This window comes from Hibiscus syriacus, unplaced genomic scaffold (genome assembly GCF_006381635.1).
Source record: "Hibiscus syriacus cultivar Baekdansim isolate YM2019G1 unplaced genomic scaffold, ASM638163v2 tig00013960_pilon, whole genome shotgun sequence".
Taxonomy (NCBI): domain Eukaryota; kingdom Viridiplantae; phylum Streptophyta; class Magnoliopsida; order Malvales; family Malvaceae; genus Hibiscus; species Hibiscus syriacus.
Window position 1 is genome coordinate 165,584 of NW_024062312.1, and position 24,441 is coordinate 190,024.

General features: G+C 34.5%; 3 protein-coding genes across 3 annotated transcripts; 2 read left to right on the forward strand and 1 right to left on the reverse strand.

Annotated features, from left to right (window-relative positions):
• Positions 1-23,756, forward strand: LOC120206564 (angio-associated migratory cell protein-like). Its single transcript, XM_039206182.1, has 11 exons — positions 1-128; positions 904-952; positions 1,464-1,569; positions 1,646-1,851; positions 2,067-2,217; positions 2,336-2,419; positions 3,476-3,591; positions 3,992-4,071; positions 4,493-4,583; positions 4,687-4,947; positions 23,730-23,756. Exons 1-10 carry the CDS (start codon positions 1-3, stop codon positions 4,912-4,914), a joined length of 1,239 nt encoding a protein of 412 aa, XP_039062113.1. The 3' UTR covers positions 4,915-4,947; positions 23,730-23,756.
• LOC120206628 lies at positions 5,763-7,493 on the forward strand. The gene is made up of 3 exons (XM_039206217.1): positions 5,763-5,949; positions 6,029-6,089; positions 6,185-7,493. The coding sequence occupies exons 1-3, from the start codon at positions 5,875-5,877 to the stop codon at positions 7,111-7,113; spliced, it is 1,065 nt and encodes a 354-aa protein (XP_039062148.1). The 5' UTR covers positions 5,763-5,874; the 3' UTR covers positions 7,114-7,493.
• LOC120206630 (two-component response regulator ARR6-like) lies at positions 11,918-13,763 on the reverse strand. The gene is made up of 5 exons (XM_039206219.1): positions 13,561-13,763; positions 13,384-13,460; positions 13,217-13,294; positions 13,046-13,116; positions 11,918-12,407 (listed from the first exon to the last, which is right to left on the reverse strand). The coding sequence occupies exons 1-5, from the start codon at positions 13,682-13,684 to the stop codon at positions 12,128-12,130; spliced, it is 630 nt and encodes a 209-aa protein (XP_039062150.1). The 5' UTR covers positions 13,685-13,763; the 3' UTR covers positions 11,918-12,127.
• Positions 23,757-24,441: the final 685 nt, after the last annotated feature.

The window sequence follows — 24,441 nt, forward strand, 5'->3', positions numbered from 1 at the left end:
ATGACATTCAACGTTAAGGTCGGAGACTGCATGCTGTCGACGTTGGAGATGACTAGTTTGAAATCTTATACCAATATTCTAGCTTCATCTTCTAAGAGAGCACTCCCCTACAGAGCCATACGACTGAGGTTAGTACTTACCAGCATCTTCAGGGTTAGCGGCGACCAAGAGTGTCTATTTTAGACTTGTGAGTGACAGTTAAAAGTTTTGGAGAGTCAATGTCCGGTATGTGTGGTTATCTCGTGGGGGGAAAACGGTGTTTAAACCCATTCTGATGATAATTCGAGACTTGATTAAAAGGGATATCCATATTCGTCATGCTCAAACTCTAGACGTAATCTGTTAGTTCTCTTCTAATTAAAAAAAAGTGTTAGATATCATTTTTTAAAATATTAATTTAAAACAGAATATTAAAAGTAAAAAAAATCTAAATATATTTAAATAAATTTATATAAAACAATAAAATTGAATTCTTTTAAAAGTTGTTTTGATTTTTTTTTCATTATTTGTAGCACTAAAAGTATTATTAATCTTAATTTATTAAATAAATTATATAAAAGTTGCATAAATTGAAAAAATTCTTATTTCTGCAAATGTGTGGATTGGACCGAACCGATCCATTTCAAAAGTGAGTCGAGCCAGAATTTTTGGTCAAAACGTAACTCAAAACACAAATATTTATAGCGAGAAACCCTTGAAAACCCCTTGTTTCTGCTTTTAACACTGCCCCGCAAAATTGAACATGCCAAGCCACGAAGACGAGGAGCAGGGCGAGGTCTTTGTCGACGAATCTGATATAATCCACGAAGTTGATGTGGACGAGGAAGGTTTTCTATCTTTTTGTCTTTAATTACTTTTTTTCCTTGTAATTTTCTCTTACTGTTATTTGTATGGTTTATTCAGATCTTCCTGTGCTGAGGATGAGATGATGGCTGAAGATATCGACGATCAAGTGACTCTATTCATATTTCACTGGCCATACGTGGGGGAAAAACGGTGTTTAAACCCATTCTGATGATAATTCGAGACTTGATTAAAAGGGATATCCATATTCGTCATGCTCAAACTCTAGACGTAATCTGTTAGTTCTCTTCTAATTAAAAAAAAGTGTTAGATATCATTTTTTTAAAATATTAATTTAAAACAGAATATTAAAAGTAAAAAAAATCTAAATATATTTAAATAAATTTATATAAAACAATAAAATTGAATTCTTTTAAAAGTTGTTTTGATTTTTTTTTCATTATTTGTAGCACTAAAAGTATTATTAATCTTAATTTATTAAATAAATTATATAAAAGTTGCATAAATTGAAAAAATTCTTATTTCTGCAAATTGTGTGGATTGGACCGAACCGATCCATTTCAAAAGTGAGTCGAGCCAGAATTTTTGGTCAAAACGTAACTCAAAACACAAATATTTATAGCGAGAAACCCTTGAAAACCCCTTGTTTCTGCTTTTAACACTGCCCCGCAAAATTGAACATGCCAAGCCACGAAGACGAGGAGCAGGGCGAGGTCTTTGTCGACGAATCTGATATAATCCACGAAGTTGATGTGGACGAGGAAGGTTTTCTATCTTTTTGTCTTTAATTACTTTTTTTCCTTGTAATTTTCTCTTACTGTTATTTGTATGGTTTATTCAGATCTTCCTGATGCTGAGGATGAAGATGATGCTGAAGATATCGACGATCAAGATGACTCTATTCATATTTTCACTGGCCATACCGGTATGAACGGTTTCTTATCTCTCTCTTTTTTTAGTTATTGTTGTCTTTCAGCTCCATTTTTGCTTTTCCTGTTCACGACTGGGATTGAAGTAGAACTTTTCAAGTTACCTTCAAAAGGCTTAGTTCTATTGTTCAAAACTTGAATTATCTGGATTTTAAGTTCAATTTTGAGGTTCAATATTAGTTCATTGAAAGAATTATTGATGTTTGTTGAACTTTAGGTTTCCTTTTTGTTTCTCTTGAGCTCTGCATTTATTTAAAGAAAAAAAAATTCCTTGGAGTGTTTACACCGACGGAAATTATTCTATCAATATAGAGCCAGTGAGTGGAATCTTAGAAATGGGTTAGATGGCACCCAAAAGGACATCTGATCTTAGCAGGATTTGAGGATTGTACTGTTTGGATGTGGAATGCTGATAGTGGGAACTTTCTTAGTGTATTCTCAGGCCATAGTGCCAGTGTGACTTGTGGTGATTTTACCCCTGATGGTACTAGCTTTTAATTCTCTACCATTATATTATTTGTTTTGCTTTTCTTTTTCTTTTTTGCATCTTACTTTATGTTTACAGGAAATTTCTAATAAATATATATATGTGATTTATCTAGGCAAAACAATATGTACTGGTTCTGAAGATGCTGCCTTGAGGATCTGGAATCCGAGAAGTGGTGAAACCATTCATGTTGTACGAGGTATTCATCTGAAATTGCATTTGAAATGTCCTCATAGATATTTCAGACCCAACCTAAATATAAGGTTATAAAAGACCATGAACTTAATTGATCTGAGAAAATACTGTCGAAATTAAGAAGCAAAAGAGATATGTAGTTTGACCGCCAATATAGAAGCATGGAATCTTCAGCTGTCAAAGTTCATGTTTTAGCCTAAAATTGTGCATTCTGCGAGTGTTACAGTCCCATGTTTGCAGTCGAATCTTTGGATTATTTATCAGAAAATTGTTTGACTTGCTAGGGAATTCCCCCCCCCCCCTTTTTCTTCTTCCATGCAAACCTATGATGACACGATGAAACTCGTCAAAGGGAGTTTCAGACCTTAGACTTGTTTAGAGTGTGTCATAAACCTCTTAAGAATTTTCTTATTCCGACTTAATCTTTTCTCGTGTCAATTAGCCTCTTTAAGTAGAGGTCACATAATTTACTTGAGATAAAAGGCTAAATTAAAAGATAAGCAAAATAAAAAAGAATCACAGTAATAAACAACTTTCTCCTAATAATTCTCATCATCATAATAATAACTATAATAATTGAATCCTAACGATAATAAAACTGACGTCTCCTATAATAATAATAATAAATAATAATATTTTATTTTCCCCAAAGTAATTAACATAACAGTGAGCCATTATGGAATCCAAAACAACTAGCTGTTGCAGTGGACATATAATGCAGAAAGTTACCATTTCAAGTTCTACAATTTTTTGGACAAATAGAGCTGTTGCTAGTGGTAGCAATTTGATCAATTTTTACTGTCCTTTACAAGGGCTGACATACAATAAAACATTTCTAAATGTCATTCAATTATAAGTTTTTTTCTCACGTTTGCAAACACAACATATAGTACTAAAATGTTTTGGTTTCATATGCTATGAAGTATGGTTGAAAGAGGTTTAGAAGCATCCTTGTCTGTTGAGCTAGTTTTATCTAATTTGTAGTAGAGTCCGTGTTATTTTATTTGCTCTCATTTTCATAGTTTTTTAGATTGTAGGTAGTAATTTCTTTTCTCTGTAGGTCATCCATATCATACTGAAGGACTGACATGCTTGTCTATAAGTTCTGATTCAACCTTGGCTATTACTGGTTCACGGGATGGGTCTGTTCACATAGTGAATATCACAACTGGGAAGGTATGGCTTCTGATGCAACTTGAGGAAAATGGATCGGATCCTTTATAAAGGAATCCATAACCTTCTTTTAGCTTCGTAGTTTTTGCCATAATTTCATCTTTAATTTCATAGATTTTTATTACTTCTCTCCCTGCTCCACCCAAAAGTATAACTTAACGAGGTTATTTTAACCAGTCATAAAAAATATTCATGATCATTATCTATTCCATTCAATTAACAACACTGTGCAATACATATTATCCTTTTGTTCCATTCAATTAACAACACTGTGCAATACATATTATCCTTTTATTCCATTCACTGAGTGGTTATTTTGTTCTCCCTCTATTCCATTAACTAAACGTAATGTTAGTGTTTCTCTGCATATTTTACATGCTTGCAAATATTGTCATCAATGCAGGTTGTTAGTTCATGGGGTTCTCAGACAAGTCTGATTGAAGGCGATGCGGAGTCAATTGAATGCGTTTCATTTGCACCAAAGTATGTATATATATATATATATATATATATAATACTTTCTCACGCAGCTAACCCAATTAGTTTGTTGCTTTTACCAGTTTGAATAGTTTCCTTTTTCATCATATGTTTTTTTCTCTCAAGGACTTTGGTGAATCCATGATTTTTCTACAAAACAGATAGAAAAAGCTAGTATTTTGGGTTCCGATTTAAGAAGTATTCGCCATAAGATTATAAGTAAACCTGCAAAGCTCATTGGTGAGATAAAAGAACTTTTCTCAAATTAGTTTAGCAAGCCTAGCTGGAGGGAGTGCACCCTAAGGTTGTCCTCGTGAAATTACGGCAACTTGGGGGTACCTATGACCATATTACCCTATTAGAGTACATTTAATTGCATTCTTTTTGTATGATTGATGTGGGGTTATTTTAAAACTGTACATGACAGCTTCCCTTGGGCTGTTTCTGGTGGCTTGGATCGAAAGCTTATAATTTGGGATCTACAAAGCTCATCACCACGTTTCATATGTGACCATGAGGTTAATAGAATCATTTAAATCCGTGTGATAACTTATAATAATTGGTCATCATTAAGTAGCTTCGTTCTTATCTTAGAGTAAGCCAAGCCTTCACCCTTTGCAGGAAGGAGTGACATGCTTAGCCTGGCTCGGAGCATCTAAATTCTTGGCTACAGGGTGTGTCGATGGGAGAATATGCATATGGAATTGCCTCTCTGGGGAATGCGTCGAAACCTTCAAAGGACACGAACATGCTATCCAGTCTCTCGCCGTATCTTCCAATCTGGTGTTTCTTGTTTCCGTTTCCATGGACGGCACTGCTCGTGTATTCGAAATCAGAAATTTCCATTGATAAAAAGTAAGCCTCCTGTGTTGACTAGTTAGTTAATTTTTACGGAGTGGAATTGCTTAGAATAGTGTATACTGAATATACTTTGTATGTTGTTTTCATTTTAAGTCTTATTAAGTTGTGGGCAACAGTAAATTTATTTACTTGTTTTTTGCTTTTTTAAACAAATAATTAATAAATGTTTATCCTAACTATGCAGATATTTTCTATACGTTTCATCTTACAAATTTTATAAAATTATAAATTTATTTTTTTATAATTTTAAAATTAAATCCTAAATTTTTATATATTTTAAAAAAATTAAAATTATTATTTCAAAAATAAAAATACTAAAATTTACATTTAAAATTTTCATATTAAGTCATTACAAACAAAATCTGACAATGAAAATTGTGAAAAATAAAAGGGTAAATTACTTGTTTAGTACTTAAATTATCATTTTTTGTCGCCTAACTAGTATTTGTTTTTAAAATTATACCTATCGTTACAATTTGTTTTCTTATTTTGATCACCAACCTTAGAAAGGTAATAGAATTATTGATTTAACATTTTTTAAAAAAAATTAATGATTATTTGGTATTACTATATGGTGATACATTAATATTATTGTCAATTTCTTAACATGGACGATTAAAATAAAATTAAAATATAATATTACATATGATTTTGAAATAAAAAATAGTTGAATAACAAAAACTGAATAAAATCAATAGTTAGTGTACTAAATGTGTAGTTTATCTAAAATAAAAACGAGAGGGTTGGGCCTTTTTTAGCAGGTTCAGCTCAATCGGAAGGGAGTGAAGCTAAGGAGTTTCCGTTATCCTTATTTATTTATTTATTTATCTCTCCTACAATTAAAACCAAGCAAACTTGACCAAAATAAAAGATAAAAAGGAATTTGCGGTTTCTTAATCATCCAATTGTTTTCACAAAAATCTGTCCTTGTTTTTTTCACCGGAACCTATGGAATCTGATTCGATCAGCAACGCTTCTTCTTCTTCGGCCTTTAGCTGTAATGATATCTCCAGGAAGAAGAGAGTAGGGACTTCCTTTTATACTTTTTTATAATTTTCATTTTAATTGATCTTTTTTAACGTTTTATTTGTGTATTTTTTAGAGGTCTGCGAAATTGAAGCAGTGCAAACTCGATTCTCGCCGCGAGCAATGGCTTTCTCAAAGTATGCTAACGGTGATGGTACTTTTTTTCTTTTTGGTTTCTTTTTGAAAGGGTTTTAGGTGGTTATTTTTTTTTTCAATTTTTGATTTTGAGTAGGTGCGGTGAAGAACAAGGTTTGTTGCAAGGAGGGAGCCAAGGATGTCGATCCGAAGCAGTCTCAACCGGGTGAAAGGGACCGTTCCTTGGATAACTTTGAGATGGGGAGAACTGCTGAGGCTAACGGAGAGAGTGAAGATGTATCTGTCCAACACGAGAGCGATTCCGAGACTTCGCCTCTGAATAGGCACACCAGCAGCAGCCTGCTGGGAGGAATGGATTCGGGGACAAGCTTCACCAATAGCAGTTGTAGCATTAGCAGCACCAGTAGTGGTGGATGCTGTTCTGGTAGCATTACAGAAGAAGAAGGTGATGATGGATGCTTGGATGATTGGGAGGCCGTTGCTGATGCACTGGCTGCCGATGATGACAAGCGGGAAACGGGTCCAAACAAGAATAACAAGGAAAACCATTGTTCAGGATCGACCCCTGGGAATGAGCCAAATCCCCTGTTAGGTTCGAGTGGGGGAGGTTCGAGTGGGGGAGAAACAGATTTGAGGAGCTCCAAACCTGAGTGTCCAAGAATGGTGCAGAGGGTGCCAGGAAGTAGCAGAGCATGGAGGGATGATGATACTTTTCGTCCACATTCGCTTCCTCATTTGTCAAAGCAACGGAGTTTTCCAGCTAGGGACTGGCCTTTTGGTCAAGGAGGGGTGTCATGGGTGCGAGGCAGTGCATTTTCGGTTCCATCATCATGCCCCATATGCTATGAGGATTTGGATTTAACAGACTCAAGTTTTTTGCCCTGTTCATGTGGTTTCCGGCTCTGTCTTTTCTGCCACAAGAGGATTCTTGAGGAGGATGGACGTTGTCCTGGTTGCAGGAAGCCGTATGAGCATGATCCTGTGGAGGCTGAAGCTAGCATTCAAGGAAACAGTCTAAAATTTAGGATGTTGGCTCGTTCTTGTAGCCTGATTACAAGGTCTTAGAAGCAGTCTCTGTTTTTCTTGAATTATGTATGATGTATTTCTCTTTTCTTTGCTCCTACTTTATTGTGTGTTTTGTTAGTATTAATAGACTCTGGGTTCTGTAGATTTAGATGCGAGTATAATAGCGTTATCCCTTTTGGCACCTGGGAATTGAGCTTATGTTTCTATGGGTTTGGTTCTTATCTGTTTGGTGCATGAGTTGATATAGAGTACACATCTTGGCATGTGAATTGATAAGATGGTATAGAAATTCAATAAATAAATAGTATTATAATAAGTTTTGTGCCTCACATTGTATCCAACTTCTCTATTAAAGTTATGAATTTCATTTGATTATGCTTTTAATATCTAGTAAATATGAGTATTCTGTTTTGTTGGTAGTTCTATTACTGCTTTAATTTCTTTCTGTACCTCGGATCTGTGCTGTTTTCACTTCAAGATGAGACTTGCTTGGGTTTAAATTTATTCTTAGAAAGGCCGTTGTAAATGAACTAGGGGTGTGTGTGTGTGTGTGTATGTATATATCTATTCACATTTGTTTCATATCATTTGAAGAATCTCTGTGCTTTTGGTAATTTGTACATGATGTGTTGTTATACAGGAATTACTTTTTTCTTTATTTTTCTTTTTTCCCACACGAAGTGATACATGAATATGGATTATGGACAAATGATAAAATTCATTTTCAATTGGTTGGTTGAGTATATTTATTGCTTGCATTTGGCTCGACGAATTTGAAATCTAAAATTTGGATGTCTAAATGTAATAATCATACTTTTATTTGCCTTTTTTCTTCTTGAATTGTAGTTTGGAGATGGTAACTAACCTCTCCATCAGTTCTGCATAAAAGTTGCTAATTAGGAACCATGAATAGAACTGTCTTTAGATAGTTAGATGTGATATCCCAAGACATTGTTATATACGTCTTAATTTATACCACTTTCTCTGTTCTGTTGCCATGATTTCTTTTACAATTGCACTACTTTGAACCCTTTGTAGGAATTCATCACTGCTAAATAAAGTTTCCTATAATATTGTTTCTGTGTTCTTTTTCAATGCTTTAGAAAATCATCACTTAAAAGGAGAATCCAAATGAATAACTACTACTAGTATGGTAATGTTTGAGCAAATTGATAATCCAAGTATGCCAGACCTGAATGTTTTGCTAGGTGCATAGCTTATCTCTTTGAAAATCTAGTGTTGTAAATGTGCTAATCCGATCCTAAGACCTATGAAGATACTAATTTTTTATCCATTTGTTTTTTATTATTATATTATTATTAATATTATTTTATTTTATTATTATTTATATTATTATTATTATTATTATTATTATTACATTTCAGTCCTACTTACAACCAAATAGACCGGTCCAAACCCATCAGAAACCCTAAAACCCAACTAGGGTTTTCTATCCTAGTGTTGTCGCCGCCTTGCTTTTCCACCATTGGATCTGGCTTGATCCAACGGTCCACAACCTTCCAGATGAAACCCTAGGGTATCATCACCCTAGGGCCACGACGTCAGCCGCCTCTCTGAGACCTCCACCAGCCGCTGCCATTCTTCAACGGGAGCCTCCATAATATTTGAAGAGAGCCGTCCACGTTGAGGGCTATGGTGAGTCACCATTATAGTTTGGTGACTCACCAAACTTTACTCTATTAACTGGTCCGAGACGAGCTCCGGTTATGGCTATAAAGCCATCGAGTCCCTGCCAACCAAGAAAAACACGAACAGAGAACAAGCAAAAAACCCCACAACCAACAATAAATCCACAATACAAAACCAAAAGAAAGAGAAGATTTTGAAGGACTTACCACTGAGGAGTTACACAGTCACCGGAGCCTCCGAATCTCGCCATAGAAGCAAAATACTGAAGGTATTTTTTGTAGATCTACGCAAATAGAAGACTTTTTAGGGGAAATGGGAGTCGAAATCGGGCGTAGATCGTTCGGATCTATCGATTAGGAAATTTTTGTGTTTTCCGGGCACCATGTACGGTGGCCGGCGGCGATGGTTAGCAGCGGCGTGTGGCTGCCGGCTGGCGATCGGATTCCCTCCGGTGAGGGAATCCTAGAGAGAGGCTAGAGATTTAAAACTCTCTCAGTTAGAGAGAGAATGGAAAGAAGGTAATGAAAAAAATGGCCTTAAGGCCGGCTATAATAGGGCTTAAATACCATCACCAAAACGACGTAGTTTTGGTGAGGACCTTTGTGTAATTTCGCTTATGGGTTAATTATACCCGATGCCATCCTATATTTGTAACTTTACATTATAGTCACTGAAATTAAATTTAGACCCTTATAATTCGGTCTTTTAATTTTATTTATTTATAATTTAGTCACTGACATAAATATATAGATTTTAGGTAAAATAACCGATTTAGCCCTTGTAACTTTATTAATTAATATTTTGATCACGAACAGCTTGTTTTAATTTGTTTTAATTTAATATTCGAATTTGATATAAGTTTATTTTAGTCCTTAAATTAATAATAAGGTTAAATTAATAATAAGGTAAAATAGCATGTTTAGCCCCTATAATTTTAAATAATTAATTACGAATTAAGATTTTTTAATTTTAATATATTATAATTTAGTCACTAATTTTAATACTTTCATTTATTTTACAAATTTTATTACTTTTTAATTTTACTTATTTTAGTCACTGTTTATTTTTAATTTTATATGTTTATTTTTAATATATTTAATTACTATTGTTATTATTATGTAGTCATATAAATAGATATATAATAAATATTTTTTATTTAATCTATTTTTAGAGAAATATTTTATTAATATTTATTTAATTTTTAATATTAAGAAAGGGGTTGTCTTAAAGCACCTAGAAGTCATTTTCTAATATTTATAAGTAAATAAATATCTTATATATATAAATATATATATATATATATATATATATATATATATATATTAATATATTTTCTTAAAATTTTTGGTTATACGTAGATCAGTTTATCTTTTAAATTATGTTTTCTTAAAAATTATTTTAAAAATTTATTTTTAGGTATTTGACCTACCTAACCCAAAGGGTCAATGGCGACTCTCAAAATATTTTATTTTAAATCAAAATCATGAATTTATTCATTTTAATTTTTCCGCCAAGTAAAAATTCGTACCCGAACAAAAACCGGTTACGACAACCTACATTGCCAATTACCATTTATGAGAGGTTAAGGACTCATTTCTTTAGTATTTTTCTAAGGCACATCGAAACATTTCATGTTTAGACAGACAATTTTAAAGACCATAATAATTGAAGGTCGAAATAGTACATAAAATGATGATGAAATAAATGCAACTCTTATCATTTCATGTTTTCTATTGTTAACTGGTGGTTCCCTTTGCTTTTTACATCATACATTACCGACATTCTGTGACAATTGCTGTGGACTCGGGCGAGCGTCAGATACAGGTATGTTTTAGGTATACGTATGATTATTGTTTTTTCTAAATTTTCCCATGCCGAGGGGATGTTATAACTAGATATCGAACTCTAAACCTTAGGATACTACACAGAATTTTAGCCGTTTGCTTATTCGAGTTGGTGGCTATCGTTGGTATTAGTGGTTGTAGTAAAGCAGCAGGGTGTTGTATCTTAGCTCTGGTAAGGATATAACATTCCAGAAAGGAAATAGGGGAAAATGATGTTCCGTTCATTTTTAAATAGGTTTTTGGGAAAATTGTTTAGTAGTTACTTACGCCTGTAACTATAGTGGTTGATAATTGGGATTGTCTTGGTATTGATTGTATAACCGATACATATAAGTTTCAAGATGAAATGAAATTTATCTCGGTATTTAATATTTGATTTTTGTATTAATTGGTACTGTTTTGTACTGATTAATTCCGGTATGAATTGGTTTGTACAGATTCATACAGATCGATATTGATTTTTTCTATAAGATTTTGATTTTCCTTTTTCTGGTTTGGATGAAAAATAGTAAGAAAAATGACAGAATAATGGTGTGGTCACGGAACTCAAAGAGGGAGTTTGAGATTTTAGATCTTGTTCCATTTGTAGGAAGAGATAAAATTACCTTTTATATTCTTTCATGTCACTGTTATTGGAACCTTGTGGGAGCTATTAGTAAGAGGGCTCATGACATATTTCCCTCAGTCTGATGATGAGATCAGGTCAGGTTGTGGTTTTGGTCTCATCCAATAACTACCAAGTTATTCAAGACCTATAGTCTACAACCCTATTGCTGCTCTCTTATAGAAGTTCAAGGTTTGAGTATGATGTTTGTATGGATATTCGGGCGTTCATTATGAAAATCGAGTTAGTAGGGCAATGATGTTTGAACGTTCATTATGAAAACCGAGTTAGGGATATTGAGTTTTATTGAGTTTTGCTTGTTTAGGAATTAGAATTTGAAAATAAAACAACGAAAGCTAATTGGGAGTAGATTTATATACTATATCTCTTCTGACACTTTAAACACAATCAGAAATATTCGATGATATTTTACTGTCCAATGGTTTATTCTTTTAAATGAAAATTCTAACGTGCTTTTGCCATCCGTGGATAAAACCACAGCCTCTAGCTTTCTTTCAATTTAATCTCTAGAATTTATTTTGATTTATATTAACGTTTGAATTTAATAAATTTTCTCATTTTAATTCTTTTGATAATATAACACTAAGATTATGAAATTTCATCAGAAAGATTAAAAATTGATAAAAAATAAATAAATTTAAATTTAAAAATCAATCTGAACAAAAAAAAATTAAGATCAAATTGAAAGATTTGTCACATCCTTGGACTAAAATTTACTATCCCTTTCATCAAATGAAGCACATAACGTGTAGTGTATTATATTTGGGATTTCAATGATTGTGATGAAACAAATTTACCTCCATGCAGCACAAAAAATGAATACCACGTCTCTCTTCATTCCCCTCCTTTCAGGGCCTAATTAGTTCTTGTCAGCTTCTAAATAGGCCTTTGCTAAGTGCATTTTACACAAGTTACCTTCACCTACTGATCCATACTAGTCACCAACACAAAATTTTGCCCTCTTTAATGACTGCAGAGGCAGAGATAGTAGCTCCGAGGTTGCTATATCGCAACCGGAAGGGGTTGCATTTGATGGAGAGGATAGTAGCGGCGATGAGGTATGATTATTGTCTTCTTCTAACTTCATTTTGTCGACTCTTCTCCCTTCTTTTTCCTCTGTTTCACCTCTCGTTATGCAGTCTTTCATCAACCGTTTTACATCCGACAGTTTCACGGGCTTGACTAGAAACTCCTCCGCCCCTTCCTCCAAGCAGCTGTGAATGAAAACAATGTTCTTTAACAGTCCCTCAAAGTTGATGAAACACGATAATAAACCGCACGGCAACAACTATGGTGAATAACAAACATGTTCAAGAAAGCAGAGACGCATGTAAAAAGTCATCGAACAACCGGGCTAAAACCACACGATTTACATCTTGAAGGCAATCTGGTATGTTCGTAACCCCTGAACACAATAATCTTCAAGTTGAACTCAACTAATCCGGAAATTTTCCCCTTTTTACTGGAATACGAGGGAAGCCTAATAATCAGAATAATATTTTGTACACAGACAACAAGACCAGTGATCCTCCAATGTTATAAAGATTTTGGTTTGTCCATTACCCACACAAATACAAACAAAACATGGAATCTTTTCGGTTGTCCCATTACAACATATCAGATTTGGCTAATCTTATCAGTAAAGGCAGGTTCCTTCCTTTCGATTTCATCCAATGGAATCAAGTCAATAGGCTAAAAAGTGCTATCAATTTCCCCAGATTTCTCCCAAGGGAATATTAAGCAAAGATAATGAACATATATATTCACATGAATCCATTTCCAAACAGATTGAATTTTCCGAGAAGATCATCATCAAATAGAAAAATTCAACAGCATGGATCAATCATTATACCCATCCATACGAGTGAGGATGTTCTCAGAGGACATGATCACCACTGGAATTTCTCTGAATGCTGATGACCGCTGTTCCAAAAGATCAAATCAAACATAATCAACAACCAAATCCCTAAAAGTTTCACCTCAATTGATGATCAAAACTTGCAACTGCAGAGAAAAAAAAGACCTTGATTTTCTTGAGGAGTTCATATCCAGTCATTTCGGGCATGGAGTAATCGGTCATTATAAGATTCACCTTCAAACCCTGTAGCAACAGCCATTTTTAACAAACGCCAGAACATCAATACAATCCCCCAAAATTTTCTCAGCAACCAAACAGACAGAACAACTCACATTGAAACCCAGAGACCCTTTTTCTGCATCCAAACCAAGAAACTGCAGAGCTCTTGCCCCGCTCTCCGCGGCCGTCACTGCACTCAAAACGAATAAACCAAGCCAGACCCAATCTTCAAAATCAACTTTTGATCCAAAACAAGATGGGGAAAATCGAAAAGCAAGCAGCCAGTATACCCTTACAAGAAGATACCTTCAGCAACTTTTCAATAACTTTACGATCTACGTAACTATCATCCACGGCAAGAACATGCAACTCCTGAGAAGACCCAGATCGTAAAACCTCACCAGCAGCCTCCATAATTGTTTTGGAAACAACAATGGTGGGTTTGGGTTTTTTTTTCTTTCTTAAATGAAGAGGAAAGAGAAGTGTGCATAAAAAAGAGAGAGGTAAAGGCGAATATTGAGAAGATCCATCCAAGATCGTAGGGGTAAGATCGTACCAAATCTTTGTAAAGCAGGGAGCATTATCTCCCACTGGTTCATTGTGCTGTCGTATAAATACCAAAAATAAATGGTTGTACGTAAAAATCACCATAAATGGAGACAGGAGACAAATCGTATCGATAAAAGTTTGTCGGTGGGTTTTAGATTTGGCTTTTGACTACGAGATATACTGATGCTATACAGATAGAGCTATAGCTATAGCTATAGCTTAGAATAGAGAATTGTTGGATTGAAATTGGGACAATTACCCTCTCGAAATAGGAGAGGTTTAAAAAGAATAACTTCACAGTCAACACTTGACTATATATTTAATTTACAGGAGGCTTCATTTTCAAATAAGTGCTTAAACTATCTATTTTTGTCAAATAAGTACCTATAATTTTTTGATTCATTCAAATGTCTAATGATACAAATATTATCCTTTTAGGTGTCCAAGTCGTCAACACCGTTAGTTTTTCCCATTAAGTGACACATGTCAACATCTTGTAATTTTAAAAATTTTATATAAAATTTTTAAAAATAAAATTATATATTTTTTAAAACGAAAAAACATAAATTTCGAAATAACCTCTAAACTTTGAAAATTTTCATTTCAACCCCTAAACCCACATCGATCACCACCCTTTACCATCGAAGAAGCTTCACCCAGCCTCCCCTCCCCTCGGCGACCATAAACCCTATGAAACTGTGACTGGTTGACGATCAATCGACCACAAATCGACGTTTTAAATCTCACAAAACCTAAGATGAAAAACATGATCCCACACGATTTCGAAGGTTAATCGACGACAACTACGACGGTATATAACTAGGATGATGTCAAGGACTACGTCGGCGACAGCGGTGGTAGTCAGAGAAGGTACTGGCGGTGGATTAAAGTTAGGATTTAATATTTTGATGTTGTTTTATAATATAAGAAAAGTTATGGTTTTTTATAAACATAATAATATTTTTAATTTTTTTATAAAAAATAAATTTCAAAATTACCAAGTATTGACATGTGACACTTAACGAGAAAAGTAAAAATGTTGAAGACTATGACACCTAAAAGGGTAACGTTTGCATTGTTAGGTACCTGAATAAGTAAAAAAAAACGTAGACACTTATTTGAAAATTAAGCCTTTACACAAAGGCAATTAGTACAATCATTCATGTCAACAAATTCTTATATTTTTATATATTTATTAAGATTTTTGAAAAAAAAATATTTAAGATAAATTACACCAGTGACCATCCAACTATAGCCAATTTTCATTTTGACCACTATTTTGAATTCTTATCAATTAGACCACCCAACAATTTAAATACATTCAATCAGGCCACTAACCGTTAACATTTAACGGAAGTGCTGACGTGACAGTTAATAAAATTGGTATAATTTACATTTAATCCTTATTGTTAACAATTTAAATGCATTCAATCAGGCCACGAATGCTTACTTATTATTGAGTGATAGTATCAACATCTTGGTGATAACGGGTATCGTCATTGTGTTTGGCATGGTGATGCATTATAGGATGATAATGAGGTTAGAGACTTAGTACTTATATACTCATGGTGGGGCCCTTAGTGACGACTAAGGGAAGCATGAGAAGTAGATTCGAGGGATAGAACTGGAGGACTTTACATGGGTAGCATTGATTGGAATCATGCTTATACCTACTACTTAGTACTATGGCTCTAGCATACTTTAGTTTATGAAATTCTTATGCTACTCTAGATTAGCGATTATACTGCTGAGCTTTGTAAGCTCAGCCTTCAGATGTTTTTCGTTGGCAAGTCCGTAGCTTGAGCAGTTAGTGGAGCACCGTCGTCGCAAGACTTTCAGCATCTCCAACAGAGTACTATATTGTAGCTTTAGTGGGCATGTGTATGCATAGAACCTTACTTATGTATTTGAGTTGTAAACTTCAAGATGTATTATTTTGATTTAAATCATACGCCACGGAGCTTCGATTTTGTAAAATGTTTTTATAACAGTTGTTTATGTTTTATTATGATTTAAATCATACGCCAATCGAGTTTAGGGTGTTACACTTATAGTTTTGAAACTATCACAATAGTTTCAAAAATTTCCTTAAAGTTTCTATACTTTGGGTCTAATGATCATATTTTTTAATTCCTCTTTCAAAGAGTTTCAAAACTTTCCCTATAGTTTCGAAACTTTGTGTATAAGTAGCTTTAAATATGCGAATTTAATGCTTCAAACGGCTCCAAACTCCCTCCAACAACCATAAATGGCTAGAAATTATTGAGAACGTATAAAAAAGGTCTTTAAACAGCAAAGAAAAGACAAGAAATCTATTCCAACAATCAAAGATTAAAAAAGAGCCAAATTCATAGTCAATTGTGTCTTTCTTACATAGAACACTATTCAATTCATTGTATTTTTCTTTCTAGTGTTCTTGGGTGTGTGAGAGTGTCTAGTTTCAAACATTTTATTATTGCGAGGATATTATTTGTAATTTCTTCTTAGGAAGGGTAGTACACTTGAGACTTTGGGGTATAAGTGTAAGTGTGTTGTAATGTTACACCTTATCCTAAGAGGTTATAACAAATTAGTGGATTTGTTGAAATCCTTAGTGTGGAAGTTAAGACATGGATGTAAATTTCATTGAAGAAATTGAACCACTATAAAATTGTTTGTGTTAATTTTTCATTTTCTTGTAAAAAGCTTCCATCATTTTTTAATTGTTAATTCACTCCCTCTTAGCCATTTCATTGATTCGATTGACTCAACAAAGACTTCGCAACATCGTAGATAAAATCAATGTGATACTGAGTGGATGGAAGGCAAAACATTTGAATATAGCGGGTCGTTCCACTCTAGTGAAGTCAGTAATCTCAGCGATACCTACTTACGCCATGCTAACCTCTCGAGTGCCAGCGAGTATTGTAGCTACAATTGACAAAGTGAACAGGAGGTTTTTATGGGGAGGAAACGATGAGAAACGGTCCCCTCATCTCGTCTCTTGGGATGATGTTTGCATACCAACTCGGGAAGGTGGATTGGGTATCCGGAGCATGAAAAATCATAATTCCGTTCTACTTCAGAAAACTGCTTGGCGCTCTATCCATTCGCCGAAAAGTTTATAGGTGAAGTCACTTAAATCCATATATGGTGTTAAGGGTGATCCTCTCGAGTATGCGATTTTCAATCAGCGTAATTCGGCTTCTTGGTTCCATAATTGGAAGAGTTTGATCTTCGGCTTGAGAGGTTTAGCTAGTGGGATACTGAAACGTATAGGTAATGGCAAGGACGGCTTTCTGGAAGGATAATTGGTTGGGAATGCCTATCTTTCAATATCCGGAGGTATTGAGTTCCTTCGTAGATGAATCTATTCAAGTAAGTGATTTTATCAAAGCTGATCTAACCTGGGATCTAGAAAAAGTCTTTGCGCAGGTTCACATGGAAGTTGCGAATCGTATAATGGGTTACTCATTACCAAGGTTCTTAGCTCTGCATGACTCGTACACATGGAAGTATTCTACCAACAGTGAGTTTACCACTCTTTCAGTGTATTTGGCGCTCCTTGATGTTGATCATAGTGAATCTGGAAGTAACTTTTCTTGGATTTGGAAACTTCCTATTCCTCCAAAATGGCAGTTCTTTGTTTGGCTGGCTTGGAGAAACCGAGTTCTCACGAATGCCCGACGAGAATCTTGATTCTATAATGCATTACCTGATTCTGTAGTTTGTGGTTGCACCATGGAGGACTTGGATCACCTGTTGAGAGGGTGCTCTATGGCTCAAAAGATTTGGAACCGTTGCTTTCGAAATTATCCTCCAGATGACTTCTTTTCACAGGACTTGAAGGTTTGGCTGTTTGAGAACCTTGATGTTAATAATCGGTCTCAAGAATTTGTTACAGGGTTTGCTGCAACTTTATGGGGTCTTTGGATGCAAAGATGCAAAACAATTTTTGAACCATCTGAAATGCGATGAGATGAGGTCGGTCTTTGGAGCAACATCGTGGCCATTACCAAGGAGGTACTCTCAACTCACAATAAATTTGTCCACACAACTAATCAAATTTTACTTGTAGCTTGGAAGGCTCCTGCTCATGGGAGAGTGAAACTAAATACCGATGGTGCTAGTTGGGGGAATCCTGGTATTTCGGGTGCGGATGGTATCTTTCGCAACGATTCAGGTGAGTGGATATAGGGCTTTTCTGCTCACTTGGGAGTATGTTCAAGTGTTGCGGCCGATCTCCAAGATATCAGATTAGGACTTATTGCGTGGGAGTATGGGTTTCGAGACGTTGATATTTTAAGCCTAAAGGATTGGAGGGGGAATCTTTCCCTCCAGCATACGTATCGCGAAGGAAACTTCTACGCGGATGAGCTTTCAAAGCTGGGTTGCTGTCTCGAAGAGGAGCTGGAAATGTATGATCACCCACCAGCCGATGTTCTTCCTGCATTGAAAGCTGATCACATGGGCATAGCATTCCCAAGAGGCCATATGAATACTTAGCCTTCTTTAAGATTCCCCTTGTAACAAAAAAAATATATATTTAGAAAATTCTTTTCAAATTCTTTCATTCTGATGATAGAGAGTGTGCTCGATTGTTTAATATTGTTGTGTTTACTGGTGAGATTGTTTGTTATTGTATTTTTGGAGATTGATGTCTAACTTTACTCAATGCACTAAGGAGAAGACGAAATTGTATTAAGGAAACCGTTTATACATGACTCAACAAAAGTTCTTTTTATGTTTATCTAAATCTGCTCATTTGATTAAATCTCTACATATGAGTAAACAATCTCGTTTGTTAATTTTAATTATGTATTTATTTGAATTGTTTGATTTAATAATATTATTCACTTATTTTATTATAATTATTTTATTTTTCAAGTTAATATTATTTTTATAATATTTTGATTTATTTTTCTTTCATACCCATTATGTTTTCATGTTGAAATTATATTAACGTCGTTATATCTTTCATTTTTATTTTGATTAAATTATTTAATATTAGGGCTAAACCGTTATATGCTAACTTCTGTGTTTCGAAATCAGAGAGCAGCTGGAACTGTAAACTGGGCACAGGCACAGGCACAGGCACAGGCACAGGCACAGACAGGCAGAGGCACAGACACAACTACTGTGTTTGCAGGCATGTATATGGAGTTAATATGGAAGCTGATGCTTCTGTTGCAAGAATGTATGAATGTGATATAATCTATATACATGCATGCGTGTGTACCTATGTATGATATAATTTGTATACCAAGGTGTTTACATTCTTGCTATTGATTTTTCTTTCGGGTATAGAAAGATCTTCGATATCGTTCATGGGAAGTTGCAAGAATGTTTGAATAAGGATAATATATGATCCTCATCTGTATTTAACTCACCATCAGATGGAAAAATAATAATTAACAACATTTGTGCACTGCTTAATGCAGATTCTCATAATCAGGGATTCAAAAAACGGTCTTGTAACGGTATAACAGTTGTTATATTGCGGTATCGGCGGCTCCCGTTACCGATATCAGCCGAAATCACGGTGTGAAACGGAATCACACTTATAACGGCCGATAACGGCCACAATTTAACGGGTAACGGTCGATCGCGGCTATAACGGACCGTTTTTTCTGTTAATCCCCGTTACAACACCAAACATCACCAACAATACAGTTACTTCAATAAAAATGATATTTTTCTTTTTTTACAGGAAATTCAAAGACGGAAAAACCATATTATCTCTTAGCCTTATCAACTGGGAATGAAACTTTATGGGTGGGAATTGCGTATCAAGCTCGCTAGCCCTCTTACTGGAGGAAGAAACATCCATAACTGTAACATGCAGCAACCAAGTAAGATTTTTTGGGTATTTTTTGTAGGAATCAAGCTAGTAAGCAAAGAAAAGTTAAAAACATGAAAAAAAAATAAAAAAGAAAAGAAACGAATTTTAAAAAAAATCTATAACATTCCAATTTATGGGCTAAAATTAAGAAATTATAAAGTATTAGATTTAATTGGTATTTTGAAGGAAAAAATGGGTTAAATTGTAAAATTTTAAAGTTGACAGACCGTTTTATGAAGTACAGGAAGTTCAGTGGTTAAACTCTTGGTTTAACCATTTTTATTTATGAGATGATATAAACCTCCCATTCCCGTATGTTTCTGAAATTTTTTCCAGTTTTCCCTCTCCAACAACTCTTCTTTGAACTCCGATCTACTCGTCGTCCGACCTCCGATCGACGAGCCGAAACCACCATCGTGTTCGTTGTCGAGCGATGAACAAAACCCCTCAAAGCTTTTGTCGTGAATCATCGCCGTTCGTCGTTAATTTCAGTCGGAAGTATCGTCGGTAATAACTCGATTTTAGTTGGTTTTTCATCGATTCACGACGATCGGGTCATCCGTTTACGACACCTCCCGCACCATTGTATTCCTTGTTCCGTTCCGAGTCTGCCGGTGTCATCCTTGGTCTCCGTCGACGGCGGCGCGTGAGGAGGTGAAGCGGTCAAAGTTTCCGATTCGTTGAAATCGAGCTCCCCGCCGTTCAAAATTGTGAACCGAGCTTTGTAAGTATATCGAAATCGCTCAAAATAATTTTTAGGATTTTTTCCGGGAATTTATCACTGTTCACGCCCCCACTGCTCGTGGGGAAGGAAAAAGTGATTGGTTTGACCAGTTTTGGAACTGTTTTGACCGGTTTGACCGGTCACAACCCGACCCGACCCGCTGACCCGACCAGATCCGTTGACCGGCATTGATCACTGTTGACCAAAACTTTGACGGGCTTTGACCGGGCATTAAACGACCTTTGACTTTGACCGAGTATACCTATCCTGACATTTTTCGAAGTTCCAAATCCGATTCCACAGTCCGTTTCTCGAAATTTAGACCCGAAGGCATTGAAATTGCCAGTCAAACCCGTTGACTTTGATTTTGACCGGAAATTTCGAATTTTCAAAAAGTCATATTTTATGCTTTCGAAGTCCTGAATCTGAATCCGAAGTCCGTTTCGCCAAATTCGAACCCGGTAAGCTATTTTTCACTGATTTATCACCTGATTGGATCCATTTATCGCAATTAAGCTCATTTTCTGATATAATTTATGTTAATATGTATCTGAGAAATTATTGGAAGTTGAATTGAAGATCAAAGGCATTTGAATGAAATTTTTATGGTCGATCAGTATTGCACGGAAATCGAGGTAATACTTTACTACCTCTTTATGCTTTATGGAACATGTGAATATTGGTAAATGCATGATTAAGATAATGTTGGTCTCATTTATGTAGTTAATTAGTTTCTACACTTGATCTGAATACGATAAAAGGGTTCAGTTATTGATTATGGTTCAGATGATTTTTATAAGAAAATGAGGGTTTGTTAGAGTTAAATTACAAGTTCTGTGCTTATTGATAAAGAAATCAACATGGATTTGTAACTTATAGTTTATTTCATCAAAGGTTAAATGTTAAAGGTATTTGGATGGGAAATTATGATAATACTCTGGTAGGGTAAAATTACGAAAATACCCTTAAGTTGTAAGATGTCAAGAATTGTCCCTGGAAGTTGATTAATAACTCTGAAAGGATATATTGATATGATAAAACTACATACGTGTTTAAGAAATGCTAGGTTTTGCTTACGAAATACGGATAACCGGTTTTTAAACCCTAGAGGGTTTGTGCAAGATATTAGAATTCTATTAAGGAATCATTTCAAGATAAGAGAATGTTCGGGAAAGCAATTGATCATAGGATCTCTAAATTATAATTATTTTCGTTAAGAGCTAATATTGAAATTATCTGGTTAAGAAATTACGGAAATGCCCTTGAGAGGTAAAATAGTCTGAGTTGACCCTGAATGAGAAAGTACTTTGAGGATTTGTACTTAACTCGATTAAGTACGAATTTAATTGTTAAGATCATGTCTTCGTACATAAAAATTCATGATATTCCGTTTGTAAAATTTGAGAATACACTTGACCCGGAAATATTCGAGTAATGAGTAAATACCTGAAGAATAATTTATCGGGGGTATTCTGCTATCAGAATTGTTCGAAAGGACTGAAATAAATGATAAGATTGAATTTAATAGTAAGATCGGACGGAAGAAAAGGATTAAAATACACTGAATCTGTAAAATGACCAAAATACCCCTGTAATAGAAATGACCCAAGAATACCACCAAGCTCAGGAATGATTGGATATCCTCGAGCTCTGAAATGAATGGAATAAAACTGAACACAAAAATTACCAAAATACCCTTGTGACCTAGACTAAGTAGATGTTGGATTAATTAAGGAATCCAAATAAACATGGGTGTGGTACTGATCTTAAAAGTTATGGATCACCTATTAAGCTGAGCAACCAATGCTAGTGTTATATCAGTACCTGAACGACATAAATGTCACTTGAATGCATGTTTGTATTTTCAAGTTTGGCTCGATGATAGTTTTGGAAGTATTCAGCTCAGCTCAACTCTATAACGCATTCAATAGTAAGGAGTTGATATTTGTTAGACAAATCGACCACTAAGACCAAATTGAATTGAACGAAAGTACAATATGTGTCCGAAATTCAGAAACGTCTAGATTACCCTGAAAACCCTCGAATATTACAGGAATGGACATGACTGCTAAATAAATTAGGTAAACTCAATGACTGAGGATTTAGTAAGTGATTTGGATAAGTCTGATGAGTTTACATAGTGTACAATTACGATGGTTTATGATTAAAATAATCAAGTACGTCAGCATTACATGATATTGTGGAAGCGTGGAAATGAAATAAAGACATTGGAAGATTTATTTAGCGATGATTCCGAAAATGGTCTATGGACAAGAATTTGTGGTATTAAAGAGTAAATACCCTAGAAGAACAATGAATTGACCAATCGATAGGCATTAGTTCTGGGAACTATTCACCTAAGAGTTGTCCGATAATCCGATCAATCGACATAGAATATAAATGTCCTGAACCTTCATTTCTCCTTATCAGCTCAAATCACATTCTGAATAACTGATGATTCTGTCAGTTATTGAACTCTTCCAATAGTGATTCTGAATTCCGTTATTCTATCGGTATACTGAAGATCCGTGTTCCTCTACTTGTTAAGATTATCCAATATCTTTGAATACTATCTGTAAATTCTGGTGTGTTCCCTACTCATATGAATATTTTACCTGATTTTCGATTTGATTTCTGATCTGATATCTGATATGGATTCTGATCTGATACTTGACTTGGATTCTGATCTGATACTTGACTTGGATTTTGATATGATACTTGACGTGAATTATGATTTGATTTTTGATATATTCGTTTACGGACGGAACATGTTTTATTTGGGGGGTTAATGTTGGAGGAAGAATACCTGGAGGTTCCTTGGCTGTGTGCTCAGGGCCTTACTTACCGGTTCCTCGGTTGTGTGCTCAGGGCCTTACTGGACGTGACGGGGTTGTATGGTTCTGGGGAACATACATATTTTGTACGTGACGGATGGGGGTATATATATATATATATATATGTTTTAAAAGATCTGTATCTTTTTACTGGTTTTATGGGAACATACTAGATAACCTATTCTGATCTCCTGAACTCAGTCATCCGAAATATTTGTCTAAACTAAAAGCTCATTGTCCGTTACCATTTGAAATATCAGTAGGATCTCTGCTCAGCATAAAAATCTGTAAATGTTCAGAAATAATAAGGATATGTATGTTTATCTGTATCTGCACGTTCTTCAGCATCATCTGGTAGTTCTGTATTACTGAGCTTTTCGAAGCTCACTTTATTACTCACCTTTTCAGGTTAAAAGAATTGTACCAGTGCATCTATCGACTTCAGTAAGGGAGTTCTTCCGGCGTTGTTGCAGAGTATGATACATGTGATTAGGGGGCATGTAATTGTATTTTGATTTATATACGAGTCTAGAAATTTGTTTTATTTTTAAATAGTGACAACTTATTTTATAAGTTACACGTTTCAATAAAAGTTTTAAATTTTCCGCTATTTTTAGTGGGTCGCTCCGGTGGCCCAAATGTGACACCTCGGATCGGATCTGGTTACCCTTATCGGTCTGTGGGGATTACAAAATCTCTATTTTTCACAATATTTGCTCTGTGTTTCTGCCTCTCATCTCACTCACGATACAGAAGAAGAGGAAGAAGAAGGGATTTAATCATTTTTTAGTTATATTTTATGGTTTAAATAATTTTTTTTTTACTTTTAATGTTTTAGGTTTGGACCAAAACATGGCCAATAATAAGTTAATTAATTTTTTACTTTTAATGTTAAAGGTTTGGACCAAAACATACCTAATAAATTAATTATTTTTTTGATTTGATATTTTTTTACATATGTTATAGGCTTTTTAAAAATAAATAATGTGTTATTTTTAATTTTATAAGTTTTAAGTTACAATATGTTGATTTTGGTAAGTGAATAATAACAGGTAATTTATTTTTATATATTTTTTTTTATTTTTTCCTATTTTGATAGTCTTATTTCTTTTAAATAATAATGTATTCACAATTTTATTATTAATTAATTATCGTATCCTATCACTGAGTTTAATATTTGATTAAACTATATTATATATATGTTATTTTCGTTTAGAAAACATTCTAAAAATCATTAAAATGA

What these genes read in the sequence shown, in the direction of transcription:
- LOC120206564 (XM_039206182.1), top strand. Translation starts at nt 1, where the DNA reads ATGACATTCAACGTTAAGGTCGGAGACTGCATGCTGTCGACGTTGGAG. An exon ending in TGGTGATTTTACCCCTGATG is followed by an intron (nt 2,218 to 2,335) that starts GTACTAGCTTTT and finishes TGATTTATCTAG; the next exon opens with GCAAAACAATATGTACTGGT. An exon ending in TGCGTTTCATTTGCACCAAA is followed by an intron (nt 4,072 to 4,492) that starts GTATGTATATAT and finishes TGTACATGACAG; the next exon opens with CTTCCCTTGGGCTGTTTCTG.
- LOC120206628 (XM_039206217.1), top strand. Translation starts at nt 5,875, where the DNA reads ATGGAATCTGATTCGATCAGCAACGCTTCTTCTTCTTCGGCCTTTAGC. An exon ending in ATATCTCCAGGAAGAAGAGA is followed by an intron (nt 5,950 to 6,028) that starts GTAGGGACTTCC and finishes TGTATTTTTTAG; the next exon opens with AGGTCTGCGAAATTGAAGCA. An exon ending in CGAGCAATGGCTTTCTCAAA is followed by an intron (nt 6,090 to 6,184) that starts GTATGCTAACGG and finishes GATTTTGAGTAG; the next exon opens with GTGCGGTGAAGAACAAGGTT.
- LOC120206630 (XM_039206219.1), bottom strand. Translation starts at nt 13,684, where the DNA reads ATGGAGGCTGCTGGTGAGGTTTTACGATCTGGGTCTTCTCAGGAGTTG. An exon ending in AAGGGTCTCTGGGTTTCAAT is followed by an intron (nt 13,295 to 13,383) that starts GTGAGTTGTTCT and finishes CTGTTGCTACAG; the next exon opens with GGTTTGAAGGTGAATCTTAT. An exon ending in AACTCCTCAAGAAAATCAAG is followed by an intron (nt 13,117 to 13,216) that starts GTCTTTTTTTTC and finishes CTTTTGGAACAG; the next exon opens with CGGTCATCAGCATTCAGAGA.